Raw genomic sequence first — 19,478 nt, forward strand, 5'->3', positions numbered from 1 at the left:
GGCAACTTGGCGAGGCCCTAGGCAACTTGGCAAGACCCTGTCTCTAAATATAAAAAGGCTGGGGATGTTGCTCAGTGGTTATGTGCCCCTGGGTTCAATCCCTGGCACCAAAAAAAAAAAAAAAATGAATATGCTTTGTGCCCCAAACCCACTGCAGATGCCTTAGGCTATCACCCATTCTGAAGATGGAGAAGCCAAGGCGAGAAGAGATTAAGGGCCTGCAGTCAGTCTTTTTTGGACACTGGCCTGGTGCTCTGTGACCTGGGGTACGCCTCTGCTCCCTCTCTTGGTGATCAGGGCCTTCCAGGAACCCCTCTCACTGCCACCGCGTCTGAAGTCCAAGCTCTGTTGTGTTAAACGGAGACGCCTGCTCCTCCCTCTGTCGGGGTCTCATCTCTGACAATCACGGGGTCCTCCAGCCCCCCTCTGTAGCTGCCCCTTCTCTTCTCACTCTGAACCCTCCCAGGCCCCAGCACCACACTGTTCTGCACCCTGCTGAAAACTTGGGGAGGCTGAGGGGGTCAGTACTGCATGGGTGGGGCCTGGGATTCACAGCCAATTGTTTCCCTGGGGTCTCACCTCCTCTTTCTCCTCCTCCTCCACTCCTCTCTCTGCCCCACCCCTTCCCTTCCCCGAGTGCTCCAGGTGACAGGGAGGAGGGTCGGGTGGAGGGGTGCACATGCGCATGCGTGGCATGGTGTGCAGTGCATGTGCATGTGGGTGGGACATAAGCACGTTGTGGTTTTGGGTGGCAGAGCTGTGGGCAGGGCACCCTGGGTCTCCAACTACCTGACTTACTCTAAGGCTCCCCACTCCCCACTAGGCCATTGCCTAATTTGGACTCTCCCCCATCCACCCACCCTGTCCCCATCAACCCTTCCCCTCTGCCCTCCCACCCTCTCTATGTACCATTATTTCTGTTCTCCCCACAAACTCTGGGTCTGGAGGCCATTTCTTTTTTCCTTTTTCAAATAGCTCATTTTATGTGTATGTGATCCCATAATAAAGTTAGCAGTCACAGGAAGATTGGATGAGCAGTAGAAGCCATAATCCCTGATTTCCAGTTCAAAATGCTGTTTGACAATCATCACAGCATTTCAGGGTTCGCGGGTGTAGCTCAGTGGTAGAGCATTCACCGAAAGTTAAAAATCAAGAAATAGCAATGTAATCATTTCCCAAATATGAAAAGTTAAGTATGTATATGGTTAGCCAAGCATGGTGGTGCACGCCTGTAATCCCAGTGGCTCAGGAGCTAAGACAGGAGGATCTCAGGTTTGAAGCTAGCCTTAGCAATCTGTCGACACTGTCTCAAAAAAAATAAATAAAACACACACACACACACACACACACACACACACACTCACACACACAAGTAGTTGTGGAGGCAACTTTTTAAATAATTTTATTGAAATATAATTCATATGCTATACAGTTTACCCATTTAACTACAACTCTTGTGGATATGATGGCCCACCCCTGTAATTTCAGCTACTCAGGAGGCTAAGACAGCAGGATCCCAAGTTCAAGGCCTGCCTCAGCAACTTAGCAAGACCCTGTTTCAAAACAAAGGGGTTGAGGATATAGCTCAGTGGTTCATCCCTGGGTTCAATCTCCTGCACAAGGGGAAAAAATAAGTGTACAACCCACTGTCTTTCAATACACAATCTTTTATATCCATGGGTTTCACATTCACAGATTCGACAACCCCAGGTTGAAAATATTCAAGGGAAAAACTACAGAAAATTCCAAAAACCAAAATAAATTTGTCACACAGAGTACTTACACTAAATCCATGCAAAGGAAGCGGTAGACTGGGTGTGGTGGCACATATTTATAATCCCAGTGACGCAGGCTGAGGCAGGAGAGTTACAAATTTAAACCAGCCTGAGAAATTTAGTGAGACCCTGTCTCAACAGAAAAAATTAAAAAGGCCGCGGATGTGGTTCAGTGGTAGAGTGCTTGCCTAGCATATGTAAGGCCCTGGGTCTCATCCCCAGTACCCCACCCCATACACACACACACACACACAAAACCATAGGGGAGGATGTGTGTAGATTATATGAAAATACTATGCCATTTTATATAAGGTACTTGAACATCTTCTGATTCTGATATGGGCACATGGTCCTGGAACCCATGCCCTGTGGATACTAAGAGACCAGTGTTTACAATTACACATCCATCACCACAGTCGATTTTACATCATCTTCATTACCTTCCAAAAGAAACCACCAGCAGCAGCCCCTCTGCCCTCCTAAGCCCTACCACTAATCTACTTTCTTTTCTTCTTTGTTTTTTGTTTACAATTTTTATTAACATATTAACTGTATACATCAATGGGGTTTATTGTGTCATTTCAACGCACCAGTGTGCACTGCTCAAATCAAAGTAATTAGTATTTTCCTCTCACTATCATTTCTTTCTGCTTGAACTCCTCTTTTCTGTAATTTCTGTGTCTACATAAATTTGCCTATTTTGGTCTCTCTCTCTCTCTCTCTCTCTCAGTACTGGGGATTATTGAACCCACGGTTTGCCACATGCTAGGCAGGCCTCTGCCCCTGAGCCACACCCCAGGCCTATTTCACACAGTCTGTCTACATGGAATCACATAATATGGAGTTTTTGTGGACTGGCCTCTTTGGTTCAGCATGTTTTGCTTTTGTTTTTTTGTTTTGTGGGACCAGGGGTTGAACCCATGTCCTTGAGCATGCTAGACAGATATTCTCTCACAGAGTTACATCCCCAGCCTTTACTAAAATGTTTTATTTTGAGACTAAGTTGCCCAGGCTGGCTTCCAACTTTCGATCCTCCTGTCTCAGCCTCCCGAATCCCTGGGACAACAGGCGAGCCCCCTCCCGTCGAGTTGGTTTAGCATGTTCCTAAGGTTCATCCACGTTGTAGTGCATGTCCCTGCTTCATTTGGTTTGTTTGTTTGTTTGTTTATTACATGTATAATGCATGTTTTGTTTGTCCATTCATCAACTGATGAATCTTTTTTTTGGAGTTTTTTCCCCCACTTTTTAGCTATTATGAATGATGCTACCATGAACATTTGTGAACAGATTTTGGTGTGGACATCTATCTTCCTCTCTCTTGGGCACGTGGTAGAAGTGGACCTGCTGGGTCATACGGCAGCTCTATGATTCACTGTTGGAGAAACAGCCAGGCTGTTTTTCCGAGTGGCCACCTTGGAGACAGGTCCGTGGTAAGAGTTCTGACCTAGCAAGATGGACGCCCCAGATCTGATCTCCAATACCACAAAAAATAAACAAATAAGCAAGTAAATAAGTAAAACCAAAGGGGCTGCCTCATTTCCATTGCCACTGGCAGCACAAGTCCTCACCAGCACTTCTATCACAGCCACCTGGTGGGCGTGAGGTTATACCTCACTGTGGGTTTGTTTTTTTTTTTTTGGGGGGGGGAGCAGGGGGATTGAACTCGGGGGCACTCAACCACTGAGCCACATCCCCAGCCCTATTTTGATTTTATTTAGAGACAAGGTCTCACTGAGTTGCTTAGCGCCTTACCTTTGCTGAGGCTGGCTTTGAACTTTCTATCCTCCTGCCTCAGCCTCCCAAACTGCTGGGATTACAGGAGTGCACCACGGCGCCCGGCTCTCACTGTGGTCTTGACTCAGTGATTCCCCGATGATGAATGTTGCTGAGCTTTTTTTCATGTGACTGTTGATCATTTGTATATCTTCTGAAAAATACCATTTCCATTTATAATTAGGTTATCTGTCTTTTTATTATTGAGCAGACACTGATTTTATTAATAAGGGCATGTTTGCCCACATAAGCCATAACCGACTCAAGGCCAAGGGACTCGGCCAACACAACAATGCCCAAAACTACAGAAACCAGGACTTTGAGGAGCTGCAAGCAGACTGCCTTAGCATGGGCGAGCTGTTTGAAGACCCCATATTTCCTGCAGTACCCAGTTCCCTGGGCTTCAAGGATCTGGGCCCCAACTCCAGGAGTGTTCAGAACATCTTGTGGCAGCGGCCCAAGGTGGGCGCTGTGGGGGAAGGTGTGGGCTCATGGGAGGGGACTTTTATCATCTCCAGTCCCCGACACCACCTTATCCTGACCCCTGGGTTCCACCTCCATCAGAGCTGGGGACAGTTCTGAATGCACTTCGGCCACAGGTTACCCTTGAGAGGTCACTCACCAAGCTCCGCTACCCCAGCTTAGCCATGTCCCGTGGGCCCTGCACCTCCCCCTCCCTCCTCTCATCGATCCCCCTGGAACTTGGAGGGAACACCAGTCCCTAGTAAAAGTGTGAGGGCAGCAGGCAGCAGGTGTCCTGGGCCTCCTGACACCTTTGTTCCTTCACTGCAGGATATTGCAAGCAACCCCCAGTTCATCGCAAATGGGGTCTCTCCCACAGACATCTGCCAAGGGGTACTCGGTGAGTGGGGAGCAGGGGGAAGCTGGTCTCCACGGCAGAGAGGCCGGGGAGAGGGTTGGTGGGGATACCTACTGCAGTCTGGGTTTGGGGGGTCAGTCGGGGGTGCTGTATTGATAATAATGAGCTATTCAACGCTTAGTGAGTTAAAAACAGCAAGAAGCATTTCTTGTCTCAAGGTTTCTGTGAGTCAGGAATTCCAAAGCAGCATGGCTAAGCGTCTCTGAGTGGGCCACTCTTGAGGTCATCAGCTTTGCTGTGTTCCTCTGAGGGTTCCCTGAGTCTGGTGGTCTGCTTCCAAGATGGCGCCCTCACCGAGCAGGAGGCTCAGTGCCTTGCCTTTTGGCTCCTCGTGGGTTTGCTTGAGAGTCCACACAGCATGGGATCAAAGTTAGTGATCCAAGAGAGCTAAGGAGGAAGCCTTTTAGGACCTAGTCTCAGGAGTCACACAGTGTGACTTCCATTCATTCGAAGCAAGCCCTGAGTCTGGTACACATTCAAGAGGATGAGAATTAGGCACCATCTTTTGAGGGAGGGAAGGGAAAGCCAAACTTTTGTGGACAGGTTTTCAAACCACTGACGGTGCTACAGCCTATTCAATCCAGGGCGTCAAATAAAGAGAGCAACTGACTCCATCTGACCCACTGACCCTCAGGATGCATGGACAGATCTTCCTTCCTAAGCCTGGTCCTGTTCCAAAGTTTCCTCCAACCCCCTGTTGCCTAGGAATGAAGTCTGTCCCCACTTGTGGCAGAGAAAAAGGGGTGTGTGGCCATGGTAGAGTCCAAGGAGACCTCGGGCCCCACGGCTGCCTCTGTGGCTCGCTGGGCTGCAGGGGCATTGGATCTAGGAGGAGACCCTTGTGCTGGTGGGTCTGCGGCACACTTAGCTTTCCTTCCTGCCCTCTGCCTCCCTCCAGGAAGCTGGGAGGTCACTGGTAATCACAGAGCTCTGCCGGTGCCCTCGGCTCAGCCTGGCCCTGGGGGCCCACTCAGGCACCTGCTTCCTGGCCCACTAATGAGGGCTGAACCCGAGAGGCAGATGGCAGTGGGTGACTCATGGTGCTGTCCTCCCACAGGCTCCATTTAAGTCAAGCCTCAGGCCACACACACTGCCCTTGGGCCCCATGCACAGCTAGTCCTGGGGACTTCACTGGCGTACAGATGGAGCCTCCGGGTCTCCACAGAATGAGGGTGACATGAGGGAGAGACATCTGAGACCTTCCTCACTACACCAGTGTGCTCATGGGGTGGGAGGGAGCAGTGGGAGGGGGGACTGGCTGTGGTGGAGGGACAGGAGCTTGCTGAGTCTCTCCCAAAGAAAGCAGGTCCCAGGAAAGGGAGCAAGTTCCGAGAACAAAACCACCTCCCCCGGAACTCCCCGGACACAAGCTTAGGGCTCCGGTTTGTCACTGTCTCCCAAAACAGAACAGGGGGCCGAGGAAGGGCGGCTCTGCTGGGAGCGAGGTGCCAAGGCCAGGTTCCTGCTCCCCCAGGGCAGAGACTCAGGGATCCACCCACACATGTGGGTGCTCAGGGGGAAAAGCCCTGCCTGCCTTCCAGGGGACTGCTGGCTGCTGGCTGCCATTGGCTCCCTCACCACGTGTCCCAAATTGCTATACCGAGTGGTGCCCAGGGAACAGAGTTTCAGGAAAAACTATGCGGGCATCTTCCATTTTCAGGTGAGGAGCAGGGTGAGAAACAGAGTTGCTTTGTGGGAGGTGTGGGGGGGAGCGAAGGAGAGAGAATCCGTAGGTGCATATTTATTTTATTATGGTCTGGGGGCTGGACTTTACCACTGGGCTACAATTCCAGATATTTCTCTTATTTTTTTCTTTTGGGGTCTTGCTAAGTTGTCCAGGTTGGCCTCTAACTGATGACCCTCCTGCCTCAGCCTCCTGAATAGTGGGCTTTTATTTTCTTTTTCAAAAATAACATGACTGGGATGGCTTTTGGCCTCATTATCAGAGAAGTGAAACTGTTCCCGAAAGAAATCACGTCGGCTGATTGTTTAAGCCCCCAAAGAAAATAGTTATGAATTCATGGTTCTTCTCCCTTCTCTTTCTCTCCTCCTCATTATTTGTGTATGCGGTGTGTGTGTATGCGAGGGGTGTGTGTGTGTGTGTGTGTGTGTGTGTGTGTGAGTGATGTCAGTAATCTCGGTCACTTAATGTTTGTGATCTGTCCCTTAGTAACATTTGGACAATTACCCATGTCATAAAATATTTCTAAGAATAGTAGTAGGAGATTTTAAGATCTCAGAGATCCTGGCAAAGCTGCCTATTTTTAGAGGAGGCCCTTCGGTCAAGAGGGGATGGGATCACCTGGAGACCAGGCAGGACGGGGAGGAGGCTGGGGGTGGGGGTCGGGATTCAAGATTTTCTCGGTCTTTCCCTCACTGTTCAGTCTTTGCAGGGAGTGGGGCTCCGTGGCTGGTGTGTTACTGGGCCTGGCCACCAGGAGGCGCTCAGGTGACAGGATTCCCACGTGGCGTGTGTGTGTGTGTGTGTGTGTGTGTGTGTGTGTGTGTGTGTGTGTGTGTGTGTAGCGCTGGGGACCGGGGGCTGAGCGAGGCCCCCGCCCCACTGAGGCCCACCTTGGTGCCCACAGATCTGGCAGTTTGGGCAGTGGACGGACGTGGTGGTGGATGACCGGCTACCCACCAAGAACGCCAAGTTGGTGTTCGTGCACTCCTCTGAGCGCACCGAGTTCTGGAGCGCCCTGCTGGAGAAGGCCTACGCCAAGTAAGTGCCCGGGCCCACAGCGGGGCTTGCCCTGCCCGCCAGCTGCTCTACAGTGGGCTGCTTCAGGCAGAGAAAGAGGCGGGGTGTGGTGTGCAGCACGGGGCATCCCTCCCCTTCCTCCCCAAGTCCTCACACTTCCATCTCTGTACCCACAGGCTGAGCGGGTCTTACGAAGCACTGGCAGGGGGCAGCACCACGGAGGGCTTTGAGGACTTCACGGGTGGAGTGGCCCAGAGCCTCAATCTCTTGAGGCCCCCTGATAACATGCTGAGGCTCTTTAGGAAGGCCGTGGATCGATCCTCCCTCATGGGCTGCTCCATTGAAGTAAGCCAAGCTTGGGCCTGCCTCAGGGCCTTTGCACCTGTTGCTGCTTTCACCTAGAAAGCTATTTCCCCAGCTATTTGTATGCATACCTTCTCACTCCCTTTTCAGTTCAGCTGTCCCCTTCTCGGGTCAGCCTTCCATGACTCCCAGTTGATGTACTTTCTACTTTGTTTTTGTTTTAGGGGGCCACCAGGGATTGAACCCAGGGGTGCTCAACCACTGAGCCACATCCCCAGACCTTTTGATTTTTTGGGAGGGAGGGGCGGTGCTGGGGATTGAACCGCAGGGCCTTGTGCATGCAATGCAAGTTCTCTACCAGCTGAGCTATATCCCCAGCCTTGATTTTTTATTTAGAGACAGAGTCTTGCTGAGTTGCTTAGGCCTCGCCAAGTTTGTTGTTGTTGTTGTTTGAGACAGGCTTTCACTGAGTTGCTTAGGGCCTCACTAAGTTGATGAGGCTGGTCTTGAACTTTCCATCCTCCTGCCTCAGGCTCCTGAGCTACTGGGATGACAGGCGTGCGCCACCACGCAAGGCTTCTGCTTTGTTCTGATTGTCTTCTTCAACCTTTATTGTGGCCTGAAATGTCTTGCTTACCTATGTATCTATACATGCTCACGTTGCATGTGGGCAGGGATCTTATTTGTGTCATCATCCACTGCTGGACCCTGGGACTTTAGATAAGACCTACCATCTAATAGGCACCCAACAAATACCTATTAAAAAAAATGAACCCAGAGTGCTACCATATGACCCAGCAATTGTATTCTTGGTCATTTATCACAGAGAAATTAAGATTTGGGGTCCACACAAAGCCCCCTACCCAGATGCTTATGGCAACTTTATTCATAGTAGTAAAAAAGACAATCAAACTAGTCCTTCAGCAGGTAAATGGCTAGATAACCTGTGATGATTACACACCATGAAATACTACTCAGCCATAAAAAGAAACAAACTATTGATAGCTGTAACAGCTAAGCTGGCTCTCTATGGCATTAGCTGAATGAAAACAAGTCAACTCCAGAAAGTCACACACTGATCCTGTGATTTCATTACATGACATTCTTTTTCTTCCCCACTGGGAACTGAACTCAAGGGCACTTTACCACCAAGCTACTTCCTCAATCCTTTTTATCATTTTTTTTTATATTGAATCAAGGTCTCACTAAGTTTCTGAGGCTGGCCTAAATCTTGTGATCTTCCTGCCTCAGCTTCCCAAGTTGCTAAAGTTGCTGGATTACACAGCAGCCACATCCAGCCCCATTTATTTGACATTCTTGAAATGATAAAATATTAGAACTGGAGAATAAGTTCTTGATTGTTGTTGGCTAGGGAAGAAGAGATGGGTGTGTTTATAAGCAACATAAGGGCTGCTTATAGTGAGGGAAATGTTCTGTACTTGACTATGGTGGTGGGCACACCAAACCACACACGTGAGAAAACTGCACAGAACACACTCAGTGAGAGCTAATAAAACTAGGGAAAGTGTGCAAGGTTAATGGATTGCATCAAGGTCAACATCCTGGTTTTGACATTATCTAGTTTTGTAAGATGTTACTCTATCTCTGTGTGTTATTTCTTACAAACGTATGTTAATCTACAATTACTTCAAAATACAAAGTTTAATTTTAAAGAAAAAAAAGAACCCAAGGGCCAGGCATGGTGGGGCACATCTGTAATCCCAGCGACTCAGGAGGCTGAGGCAGGAGGATCACAAGTTCAAGACCAGTCTCAGCAAATTATTGAGGCCCTAAGCAACTTAGCAAGACCTTTACTCAAAATAAAAAATAAAAATAAATTAAAAAGCCCTGGGGATGTGGCTCAGTAATAAAGCACCCTTGAGTTCAATTCCCTGCACCAAAAAAAAAGAACCCAGAGAGTTCTCACCTTTCTTGGGGTGCCCCGATCCAGATCCTGAATGCCTTTTCTTCCCCTCTGCTCTGTAGGTCACTAGTGACAGTGAGATGGAATCCATGACTCATAGAATGCTGGTGAGAGGACATGCTTATGCAGTGACCGGCCTTGAGGATGTGAGTCCGGGCAGCCAGCCCCACCCTGAGGATAGCAGGAAGGAAGGCACCTCTCTCCTAACCTGCGCCCCTGCCCTGTCATGCCTCTCCCAGATCCGCTTCAAGGGCAGGATGGAAACACTGATTCGGATCCAGAATCCCTGGGGCCGGGTTGAGTGGAATGGAGCCTGGAGTGACGGGTAGGTGCCCGTGACCCAGGTGGGGGATGGAGGTCTCAGCAGGCCCAGGAGTAAGGCAGTGAGGGACTGACTGTGTGCCAGGGCAAGCCCCTCCCTGAAGGCACTCCATCCTCCTGACTCAGGACCCGGGGAGGCAGACCTTCAGGGGGAGGGGAGGGAGTCCAGTGGGGAGGCTGGCCCACCTGGCTCCTACTGCCGCCTTCTGTCCCGCAGGTCCAGAGAGTGGGAGGAGGTGGATTCCAAGCTCCGGGTGCAGCTGCTGAACAAGAAGGAGGATGGGGAGTTCTGGTGAGCTTGTCTCTGGTCCACTCCTGACTCCCCCGGGCCCCATCCCTTAGCTCCCCTGCTCCCTCCACCCTGTGCCTCCAGTGGGGTGGTCGTGGGGGGCCTCTGCGCTCCCGGGTGTGGGTATGCACTGACACCCTCCTGCAGGATATCCTACTACGACTTCATGAACAACTTCACGCTCCTGGAGATCTGCAACCTCACCCCGGATGCGCTCTCTGGGGACCACAAGCGCTCCTGGCACACCACCTTCTACGAGGGCAGCTGGAGGAGGGGCAGCACCGCGGGGGGCTGCAGGAACCACCCTGGTAGGTGAGGGGCCTCAGGGGGCAGGGAGCGAGCAGTGGGCCACACTTACCACTAACCCAGGCCCGGGGCGCAAGGTCACAGGGGCCAGGGTGCATGAGGTCAGGGGTCAATCCAATCGATCCCAACATCTGCCAGTAGGGGAGGCAGGCACTGTCCCAGCAAAACCATCTGATCCACTTCCTCCGCAGACACATTCTGGACCAACCCTCAGTTTAAGATCTATCTACCAGAGGAGGATGACCTGGAGGAGGACGTTGAGGGAGACCCAGTCTGCACCTGCCTGGTGGCCCTGATGCAGAAGAACTGGCGGCATGCACGGCCCCAGGGAATGCAGCTGCACACCATTGGCTTTGTCATCTTCCCAGTGGGTGCCCTGCGGGTCAGGCTACTCTTGCTCCCTCACCTCTGGCCTCCTCCCTTGAAGGCCCTTCTTCAGGGTCACAGCCCAACTGCACAGGTTCCCATTGCCCCAGAGCCATGGCTCTCCCGATGCTGTTTTCTTTTCACAGATTTTAATTAATTAATTTTGATGGGGGGGGGGGTACAGGGATTGAACTCAGTGGCGCTCAACCACTGAGCCACATCCACTATTTTGTACCATCCACTATTTTGTACCAACCACTATGTATACAAACCACAATTTGGTATTTTATTTAGAGACAGGGTCTCAGTGAGTTGCTTAGCGCCTCACTTTTGCTGAGGCTGGCTTTGAACTCACAATCTTCTTGGCTCAGCCTCCTGAGTACATGGGATTACAGGCACATGCCACCGCCCCTGGAATCCTACTGAATTTAACTCGATTTAACTCACCTTTTTAAAAATTTATAAATTTGGAGCTGGGTGTGGTGGCATGTGCCATCTGCTACTCAGGAGGCTGAGGTGGGAGGATCACTTGAATCCACGTTTTCAAGACTTTGTCTCAAAAACAAGCATATAGCTCAGTGGTAAACACTTGCCTAGCATGCTCAGGACCCTGGATTCAATCCTCAGCAACACACACACACACACAAAAAAAAAAAAAAAAAAAAAAAAACTACCTTGGAAAAACATTATGTAACTGTATTTCACAATCCAAATATGATGGATGTTTTTATTTGTTTTGTTTTGTTTTTTGGTACCAGGCATTGAACTCAGGGGTGCTTAACCACTAAGCCATATCCCCAGCCCTTTTTTGTTCTTTATTTAATAGAGACAGGGTCTTGCTGAGTTGCTTAGGGCCTCACTGAGTTGCTTAGGGCCTTGCTAAGTTGCTGAGGCTGGTTTTGAACTCGTAAACCTCCTTGCCTCGGCCTCCAGAGCCAATGGGATTACAAGTGGGCACTGTGGCACCCAGCTAAATACAATAGATTCTTTGTGTGTGTGTGTGTGTGTGCGTGTGCGGTGCTGGGGATTGAACCCAGGGCCTTGTGCATGTGAGGCAAGCAACTGAGCTATATCCCCAACCCAACACTGGATTCTTAATGCTATCAGAGCCCCCCCCCCCATACATACATACACACACACACAAACCCACACCCTCTACCTGGTTTTTGCAGACCTTATCACTCTCAAAATCTAAACCTCCTCTCTCTTTCCTTCCCAGGTCCCAAAAGAGGTACAGAAGAAGACATGGGGCTTGTTCCTGGGCAGCAACCCCTGCCCGCTGCATGTGTAGTGTCAGAGGGTGGGATTTGGTAACATGCTCTGAGAAACACTGGGTTAGGATCCAGCCCCTTCAGGCCCTGGTGGGAGTCGGGGAGAGAAGAGACCACACCAGGGTTGCGTGGTCTTTGGGCCATGTCCAGAACAGGTTGGTTGGTGTTGATACCTAATCCCAACACTGCCCATTAGGCTGCTTGCTTTGGGGGACCCTCTCTGTCTACTCTCCCATGCCAGTCCTGCACCCACCTCCAGGGCACATATAGTTTCAGAATGTCCAGGATGTGCACTTGAAGAAGGATTTCTTCAAGAAGTATCAGGACAACGGCTTCTCAGAGACCTTCATCAACTCACGGGAGGTGAGCAACCACCTCCGGCTGCCTCCAGGACAATACATCATTGTCCCCTCTACCTTTGAGCCACACAAAGAAGCCGACTTCCTGCTGCGGGTCTTCACTGAAAAGCACAGCCAGTCTTGGTAAGGATCCATGCCTCACTGCTTCTAGATCCCCTGAGCCAGAACTGAAGGATATCAAGCTTGTGGAGCTGTCGTCTGGTTCTCCTCTACATTGTCCCTATTTTATAGTCAGGAAAACTGAAATATTAGGAGGTGAAGCCTCAGTTAATAGTAGAACCAGAACCAGAACTAGAATCTAGATCCTTCTGAGCTGTTCCATGTTGCTTTGAATATGCAACATGACCTTCCCGGACCCCACTGCAAACCTCTGTCTCCTCGACTTCTGGTAACCCCTAAGCTTTCACTCTCTTTTCTTCTAGGGAACTGGATGGATTCAGCTACGAAGAGCTTCTCCAGGAGGTGAGGGGAGGCTGTGGGACTGGGGGTTGGAAGGAAACCACATGGGAGAGATGAAAGAATTTTTTGGACTGGGTTCCTTTCCCACTCCCTTCCCCCAGGAAACCCCGTCTAAGAAGGACATAGATGAGGACTTCATAAATTTGTTTGAGACAGTGGCAGGCCAGGTGAGAGAGCCATGGGTAGAGGCTGAAGGAGTGTGGCTGGGGGCTCAAGGGGCCGGAGCAGGAGTTTCCCCTCCTCTTTCCTAGGACAAGGAAATAGACCAATATGAGCTACAGAAACTGCTCAACAGAACGGCTTTCAAACGTGAGTCCCCACTGCCACCTTCACAGCCCTTCCCCCACATAGTTTGCCCCACCTTCAACCACACCCCATTCATTCCATCTTTTCTTCCTTCCCTCACAGTCAAATACAAGATCAAGGGCTTTGGCTTGGATACCTGTCGCCGTATGATCAACCTCATGGATGTATCTTCCTATCTAATGGGTGGGACCTGTCTGGTATTCTCCCACCCCTGTCCTCCACCCCCAAGCCTGACCCAGAGATGGCAACCTCTCTGGCCAGCCACAGAAAAGATGCCCATTCTGCCAGGCTTGGTGGCCCATGCCTATAATCCCAGCAGCTCTGGAGGCTAAGGCAGGAGGATTGCAAATTTGAAGCCAGCCTCAGCAACTGAGCAAGGCCTTTAAGCAAATAGCAAGACCCTGTCTCAAAATAAAAAAATCAATAAAAAGGGCAGGAGATGTAACTCAGTGGTTAAGTGCCTCTAGGTTCAATCCCTGGTACCAAAAAAAATGATGCCTGTTTTTACCATTCAGTGGCTCCCTGCAGTGAGCCTCTCTGCTTCCCTGCCCCAAGATATACTCTTCAGTCCCTTTTCTGCTATCCTTGACTACTCCCACCCAGAAAGATGAATCTGGAAAGATGGGGATTTTGGAGTTCCAGGTCCTGTGGAAAAAAATCAAGAAATGGACGGTAAAGAGCCCTAGAAGGGGCTGGGGATGTGGCTCAAGCGGTAGCGCGCTTGCCTGGCATGCGTGCGGCCCGGGTTCGATCCTCAGCACCACATACCAACAAAGATGTTGTGTCCGCCGAGAACTAAAACAAATAAATATTAAAAATTCTCTCTCTCTCTCTCTCTCTCTCTCTCTCTCTCTCTCTCTCTCCTCTCTCACTCTGTCTTTAAAAAAAAAAAAAAAAAAGAGCCCTGGAAGGACAGTCTATTGGAATCAGGAAAGGGTGTCCTCTAGAGGAGTGGGGACTAGCAGGAATGAAACTAGAATTGGAGCCTCTGACCATAGGGGCATATGACAGGAGAGGGTCTTGGAGTGCTAATGTATGAGCTGGTCAAAATGTTTAATAACCAGGATGGCCCAGGTACCAGCTAGTCTTGAAGGATGCCTACAGAAAATACCAAGCTGCTGTATCAGAGCCCTCCTGCAATGCTTGGAATTAGTGCCTTAATCACTAGATAATATTGGGAGCCCATAGGGTAGGTCATTGTGGGAGGACTGGAGATCTTGAGCAGCTATTATGAACCAACTGTACTGCAATATTTCTTGGTTTCAACCAATGCTATGTACATGGCCCTACCACATTTGTCTTCAGGATATCTTCCGAGAGTGTGATGAGGACCAATCAGGCTACTTGAACTCCTATGAGATGCGCTCGGCAATTGAGAAAGCAGGTGGCCAGTGGGCAGGAAAGGGTTAGGGACTGGGAGCACAGAGGCCTTGTCCAGAGCCCTGGACTCTGCCCCTCCCCCCTCTCTCTCCCAGGCATTAAGCTGAACAACAAGGTGCTGCAGGTGCTGGTGGCAAGGTATGCAGATGAAGACATGCTTGTGGATTTTGATGACTTCATCAGCTGCTTCCTGAAACTGAAGGCCATGTACAGTGAGTTAAGCACCTGCCCATCGACCCCCATACCAGATGCACGTGGCCCCAGTTCCAATGCCAGCTCACCTTGCTGGCGCTAGAACTTTGTGCCTCCATTTCCCGATCTATCAAATGCGGATGATAATGGTACTGCCCCCTTGGAATGGAGGTGCAGAGTAAACGAGGTGATCCGTGGAGAGCACTCAGTACCAGGTCTGGCTCCTAGCAAGGGTGTATGAGTTGTGATCATTCCTTCCTCACTGGGTTAGGGGATTTATCCCGAAGGCAGCAAGCATTTTCTGACCTTGTTGGAAGTGGGTCCTTTAAAATCACTGACCGCCTCGACCTCTTTCTCCCGCCTCCTCCCTGGAACAGTGTACTTTCTCACCAAGGATCCCAAGAATACTGGCTATATTCGTTTGGACTTGGAGCAGGTACACGGGGGAGGAGTGGGAAGGGATGGCCCCGCCCCTGGCCCCACCCACCAGGCTCTGGCCCCGCCCACTCGGCCGCCTCCCCTGCACGTGCTGGTCTACTCTTCTCTCTGCAGTGGCTGGTGATGACCATGATGTAGGCACTCTGCTGGAGCCTGGCTCCCTGCCTCTGCCAGCTGGGGGTGCTGGCCGAGGAGGTTGGGGTGCCCCTTGCCGCCCTCAGCTCTCTGGTCGGCTGGGCCCGGATGCCGTGTTTACTCCACTCTCGCTCTTCCTGCTTGGAGGGGTTCTTTGTCCCCCACCAGCTTCTAGTAGCTGGATCAACCCCACCATCTCAAATTTTCTCCCAGTATATTTCATTAAAACTTAAGTTAGGCTTCCTCCTGTTTCCCCCGTGTGAGACAGCCGAGAATAGGGAAGGCACCTGAGTTGCTTGGTGCCCTCCAGCTTTCTGTCCACTCACCTGCCTGCTGACCCAGTCCTCCCGTGGCATCGCTTCTCTCTCCTTTCCCTCACCCGTGGATGTTATTGTAATAAAGAGCACATGCCACTAGCTTCCCCATGTCTGTGTTTCTATACCAGGAAAGACTGGCCAGGGCTCAGGTCACTTCCCCAACACCAAAGAGGTGTCCTGTAGCTCTCTCCCTCCCGGCAAGGTGATAGATACTACCTGTTTCAGCCAGCTTTTTCACTGCTGTGACTACAGTTTCAGAGGTCTGACTCCACAGAAGGCTGGCTCCATTCCTCAGGGCTGGAGGTGAGGTGGAACATCATGGCCGGAAGAGTGTATTGGAGAGAAGCAGCTCACATGGTGATCACAAAACATGGAGGGAGACCCCACTTCCCAGATACAAATATATACCCCCAAATATGTACCCACACTCCCAATGACCTACCCGCTCCAGCCACACCCCATGTGCCCCCAGTTACCACTCAGTTAATCCCATCAGGGATCAATTCACTGATTAGTTTAAGGCTCTCCCAACCTAATCATTTCCCCTCTGAACCTTCTTGCATTGTCTCATACATGAGCTTTTGGGGGACACCTCACATAGAAACCATAACACCACCTTACCTCTGGAGAGCGCTTAGAAATATGAGCTGTTGCAATCGCTAGGGGGCGCTGTTGGCATTCGTGGTAGTCCGGGATGTGAAGTTTGCTTCTGTCCTTGAGGGTAAGAACTGTACAGTATGCTGGATGGTGGAGCAGTGTTGGGGTGGGGGCACAGGGAACTGTCAGCTGCCAGTGAGGGCTGTGAAGGGGCTGGCAAAATTAGGGGTCACATGGCTTTGAGTCACCTCTGTCATCTCCTCTCTCCCTTGGGTTCCCAAGGTAGCACTGCATGTCTCAAAGTCAAAAATTCAAATGCCACACCTGTGGCAGCCAGCAGACAGATCAGAGATGTGAAAAGGAACCTCCTGGGTGTGAGGTTGGGAGGGGTGAGGACTGAGTGTTCATTCCTGCCTTAAAGGTATTCAGATTCAAATGTTATTATTGTTGTTGGAAAAGTATTGCCCGTCAAACTATGGCCCTCACCGGAGGGATGGTCCTTGGATGTCTAGTTTTTGACCTTGGAGTCTCTGCTGCAGAGGCACCCGCAACCGCCCCCCCCCCAGTCCCAGATTCCGGTCATACTAAGAAGACTCAGGCTCTACTGCAGCTCTGTGACCCCACTTCTGTCTTTCCAGATCTCTCGGTGGCTTCCCCGTCTGGTCTCTGGCAGGGATACTGGGGTCTGGGTGTGTGAGCGTCTCAGATTCATTGGTAGAAACAGCTCCCACACTCCCTTGAATTAGAGACCGTTCCTGCCCAGGGGAGCCCAAACCCTCCCGCCTCCGTGCACTTTCTCAGCCTCCCAGGGCGGCTGGGTTCCAGTTCCCTCCTACGGTGTCCTAACTTGGGTCCTCCGCTGGAACGCTGAGGGGCCTGCAGGAGTTCCGTTCCTCCTAGAGCTGGTGACAGATGCCCTGCCCCTGCCTCCTTCATGACTTCAAAGACCAAACCTGATCAGCCTGTGTGGAAAGCCGCCCGCTCGGGCCCTTCATCACCGGCCATCATCACCGGCCATCATCACCGGCCATCGCCCCTCTCCAGGAGTCATTTCCTCTCCTCCCCTTCCTCCCTCCATTGTGACAGATAAATGACACTCTCTAAGCACCTTTTAAAGGCTTGATTCCCCACTTTATCTTCCTTATTGTCCAAGGAGCTCTCTCCCTGAGGAAGAAAGGTGTGGGGGTGGGGCAGTGGGGTCCAGAAACTAGAAACTATAGTCTTTTGAACTTGTGTGTGTGTGTGTGTGTGTGTGTGTTTTATTTAGAGACAGGGTCTCAGTGAGTTGTTTAGTGTCTCACTTATTGCTGAGGCTGGCTTTGAAATCAAGATCCTCCTGCCTCCACCTCCCGAGCCACTGGGATTACAGGCTTTCGTCTTCTGAACTTTTGAGATGTCCAGCAGTCCCAGAACCCCAGGAAGATGCTGACCCCTTGACCTAGGATGAAATGATGCCAACTTCAAACCAGGAGGGAGGGAAGCAGAAAACTCCCAAATCAGAACTATGGGTCACTTTTCTTTAAAAATTTTTTAAAATATATTTTTATTTTTTAGTTGACATGGTAATTATATATATTTATGGGGTACATATTTTTTTTTTTTGGTGGTGGTACTGGGGCTTGATCCCAGGAGTGCTCTACCTCTGCCTACATGCAATTCTCCAATTACCCTGATCTGTTCATTACATGTTGTATGGAAATGTCACACTGGCCAAACGTGGTGGTTTATGGCCGTAATCTCAGTCACTCAGGAAGCTGAGGCAGGAAGATTTCAAGTTCAAGTTCAGCCTCAGCAATTTAGGGAGATTTTGTCTCGAATTTTTAAAAAGGACTGGGATATAATTTGGAGGTAAAGCACTCCTGAGTTCAATCCCTATTACTGAAATAAAAAAAAAGGAAAAGGAAAAATTAAACATTCAATTGTAAATACATACATACATTATAAAATATCAAGTCATTGAACTAAACAACACAAATGGCATGAGGCTTATGATACAAAGTCAAATGAGCAAGATGCCATGACAGAATTCCTCTTGATGTTTGTGTTTACTGGCACTCTATATTATTAGCAATAGCTATGTATACAATGTAAAATAGGGAAAATAAAATATGAGGCTTTAATACAGTGAAAAATGTGGAAATGACTCCATCCAGGACTTCTCTTGCCTCTCTTTTCAGCCTAGCTGCCTTGGGAGGCCATTCCCACTGTGACCTCCCTCTCTCCATATAATCCATAACCACAGGCGGGCAGCCCCACATTTCTGCTTTTCCCTCCTGTCCTGGGTGTGGGTGACTTCTGCTTGCAGTACTGGGCAGCTGAGATCTTCTGGGGAAGCACGAAAATATGCAGTCTGCTTCCTCCACAGCCACGCTGGTTGACTCAATTGGGCCCCTTGCAATCCAAATTTCAACTCATGCTGACTAACTGCCATTCTCCACAGCTGCTGCTCCTCTGCCGCCCCATGCCCCATTTCCCTCAGAGGTCTCTCCTCAGCCTCCAATTTTACTAAAAAGATTGGGGATGCCTCAGAAGAATGGCTTCAACCTTACCTCTTCCCTTCTTCAGAGTAACTCCACAGCTTCATCCTCTGGCCTCTTGAAAAAGCAGGGTCTCAGATGTGCTGGGAAACCATGGAATATCATGCAAGATTTAGACACAACAACTAGATGCCACACAGCACCAGCTGTAGAGCCTGGAAAAGAAAAAAGAAAAAAAAAAGTCAAGTGGTCAAGTGGAATTTTTATTTTGTTTTGTTTTGTGGTCCTGGGGATTGAACTCTGGTGTACTTTACCACTGAGCCACATCCCCAGCCCCAGCCCCTTATTTTTTTTTTTTTAAGACAGGGTCTTACTAAATTGCTGAGGGCCTCAATAAGTTGCTAAGGCTAGCCTTGAATTTGTGATCCTCCAGTCTCAGCCTCTGGAGTTGCTGGGATTACAGGAGTGGGCCCCCATGCCCAGATCATAAGCTTTTTTTTTTTTTAATCTGGGCTTGAACTCAGGGGCACTCGACCACTGAGCCACATCCCCAGCCCTATTTTTTTATTTTTTACTTAGAGATAGGGTCTCACTGAGTTGCTTAGCACCTCATTTTTGCTGAGGCTGGCTTTGAATTTGTGATCCTCCTGTCTCAGCCTCCCCAGCCACTGGGATTATAAACTTGCACCACAGTGCCTGGGTCCAGATCATAAGCCTTTTAAATGTTTGTAAGTGTACAGTTTATGGCTTTACCTATTATGGTGTGTGCAACTGCTACCACTCTTGAATAACACTACTATAAACATTTTTGTGCATGTTTTGTATAAACATGTCATCAGTTCTCCTGGGAGATGGTTTCACATCTTTCCAGAGTTTCTCTATGCAAATACAAATATATAAATATATATA

At 49.9% G+C, this 19,478-nt stretch overlaps 1 protein-coding gene and 1 long non-coding RNA gene across 2 annotated transcripts in view; one reads left to right on the forward strand and one right to left on the reverse strand.

The window, feature by feature from the left end:
* Nucleotides 1-3,782: 3,782 nt before the first annotated feature.
* CAPN11 (calpain 11) lies at nt 3,783-15,524 on the forward strand (the record flags this gene model as incomplete). Its single annotated transcript, XM_081294988.1, has 21 exons — nt 3,783-4,010; nt 4,341-4,410; nt 5,970-6,088; nt 7,017-7,150; nt 7,306-7,474; nt 9,419-9,502; nt 9,596-9,681; nt 9,895-9,969; nt 10,114-10,274; nt 10,464-10,639; nt 11,858-11,869; nt 12,180-12,391; nt 12,691-12,730; nt 12,829-12,894; nt 12,979-13,036; nt 13,136-13,197; nt 13,637-13,705; nt 14,339-14,417; nt 14,509-14,625; nt 14,983-15,041; nt 15,158-15,524. The coding sequence occupies 21 exons, from the start codon at nt 3,783-3,785 to the stop codon at nt 15,179-15,181; spliced, it is 2,100 nt and encodes a 699-aa protein (XP_081151114.1). The 3' UTR covers nt 15,182-15,524.
* Nucleotides 15,525-18,081: 2,557 nt separating this feature from the next.
* The window catches only part of LOC308649065, a 31,580-nt gene continuing 30,183 nt past the window's right edge, over nt 18,082-19,478 (reverse strand). The window contains exons 2-3 of the long non-coding RNA XR_014021972.1: nt 18,642-18,784; nt 18,082-18,417 (exon numbers count right to left, since the gene is read on the reverse strand). This is a non-coding gene — a long non-coding RNA (uncharacterized lncRNA). The remainder of the gene's footprint in view (nt 18,418-18,641; nt 18,785-19,478) is intronic.

Source organism: Spermophilus citellus, assembly GCF_964194105.1.
Source record: "Spermophilus citellus genome assembly, chromosome: 5".
Taxonomy (NCBI): domain Eukaryota; kingdom Metazoa; phylum Chordata; class Mammalia; order Rodentia; family Sciuridae; genus Spermophilus; species Spermophilus citellus.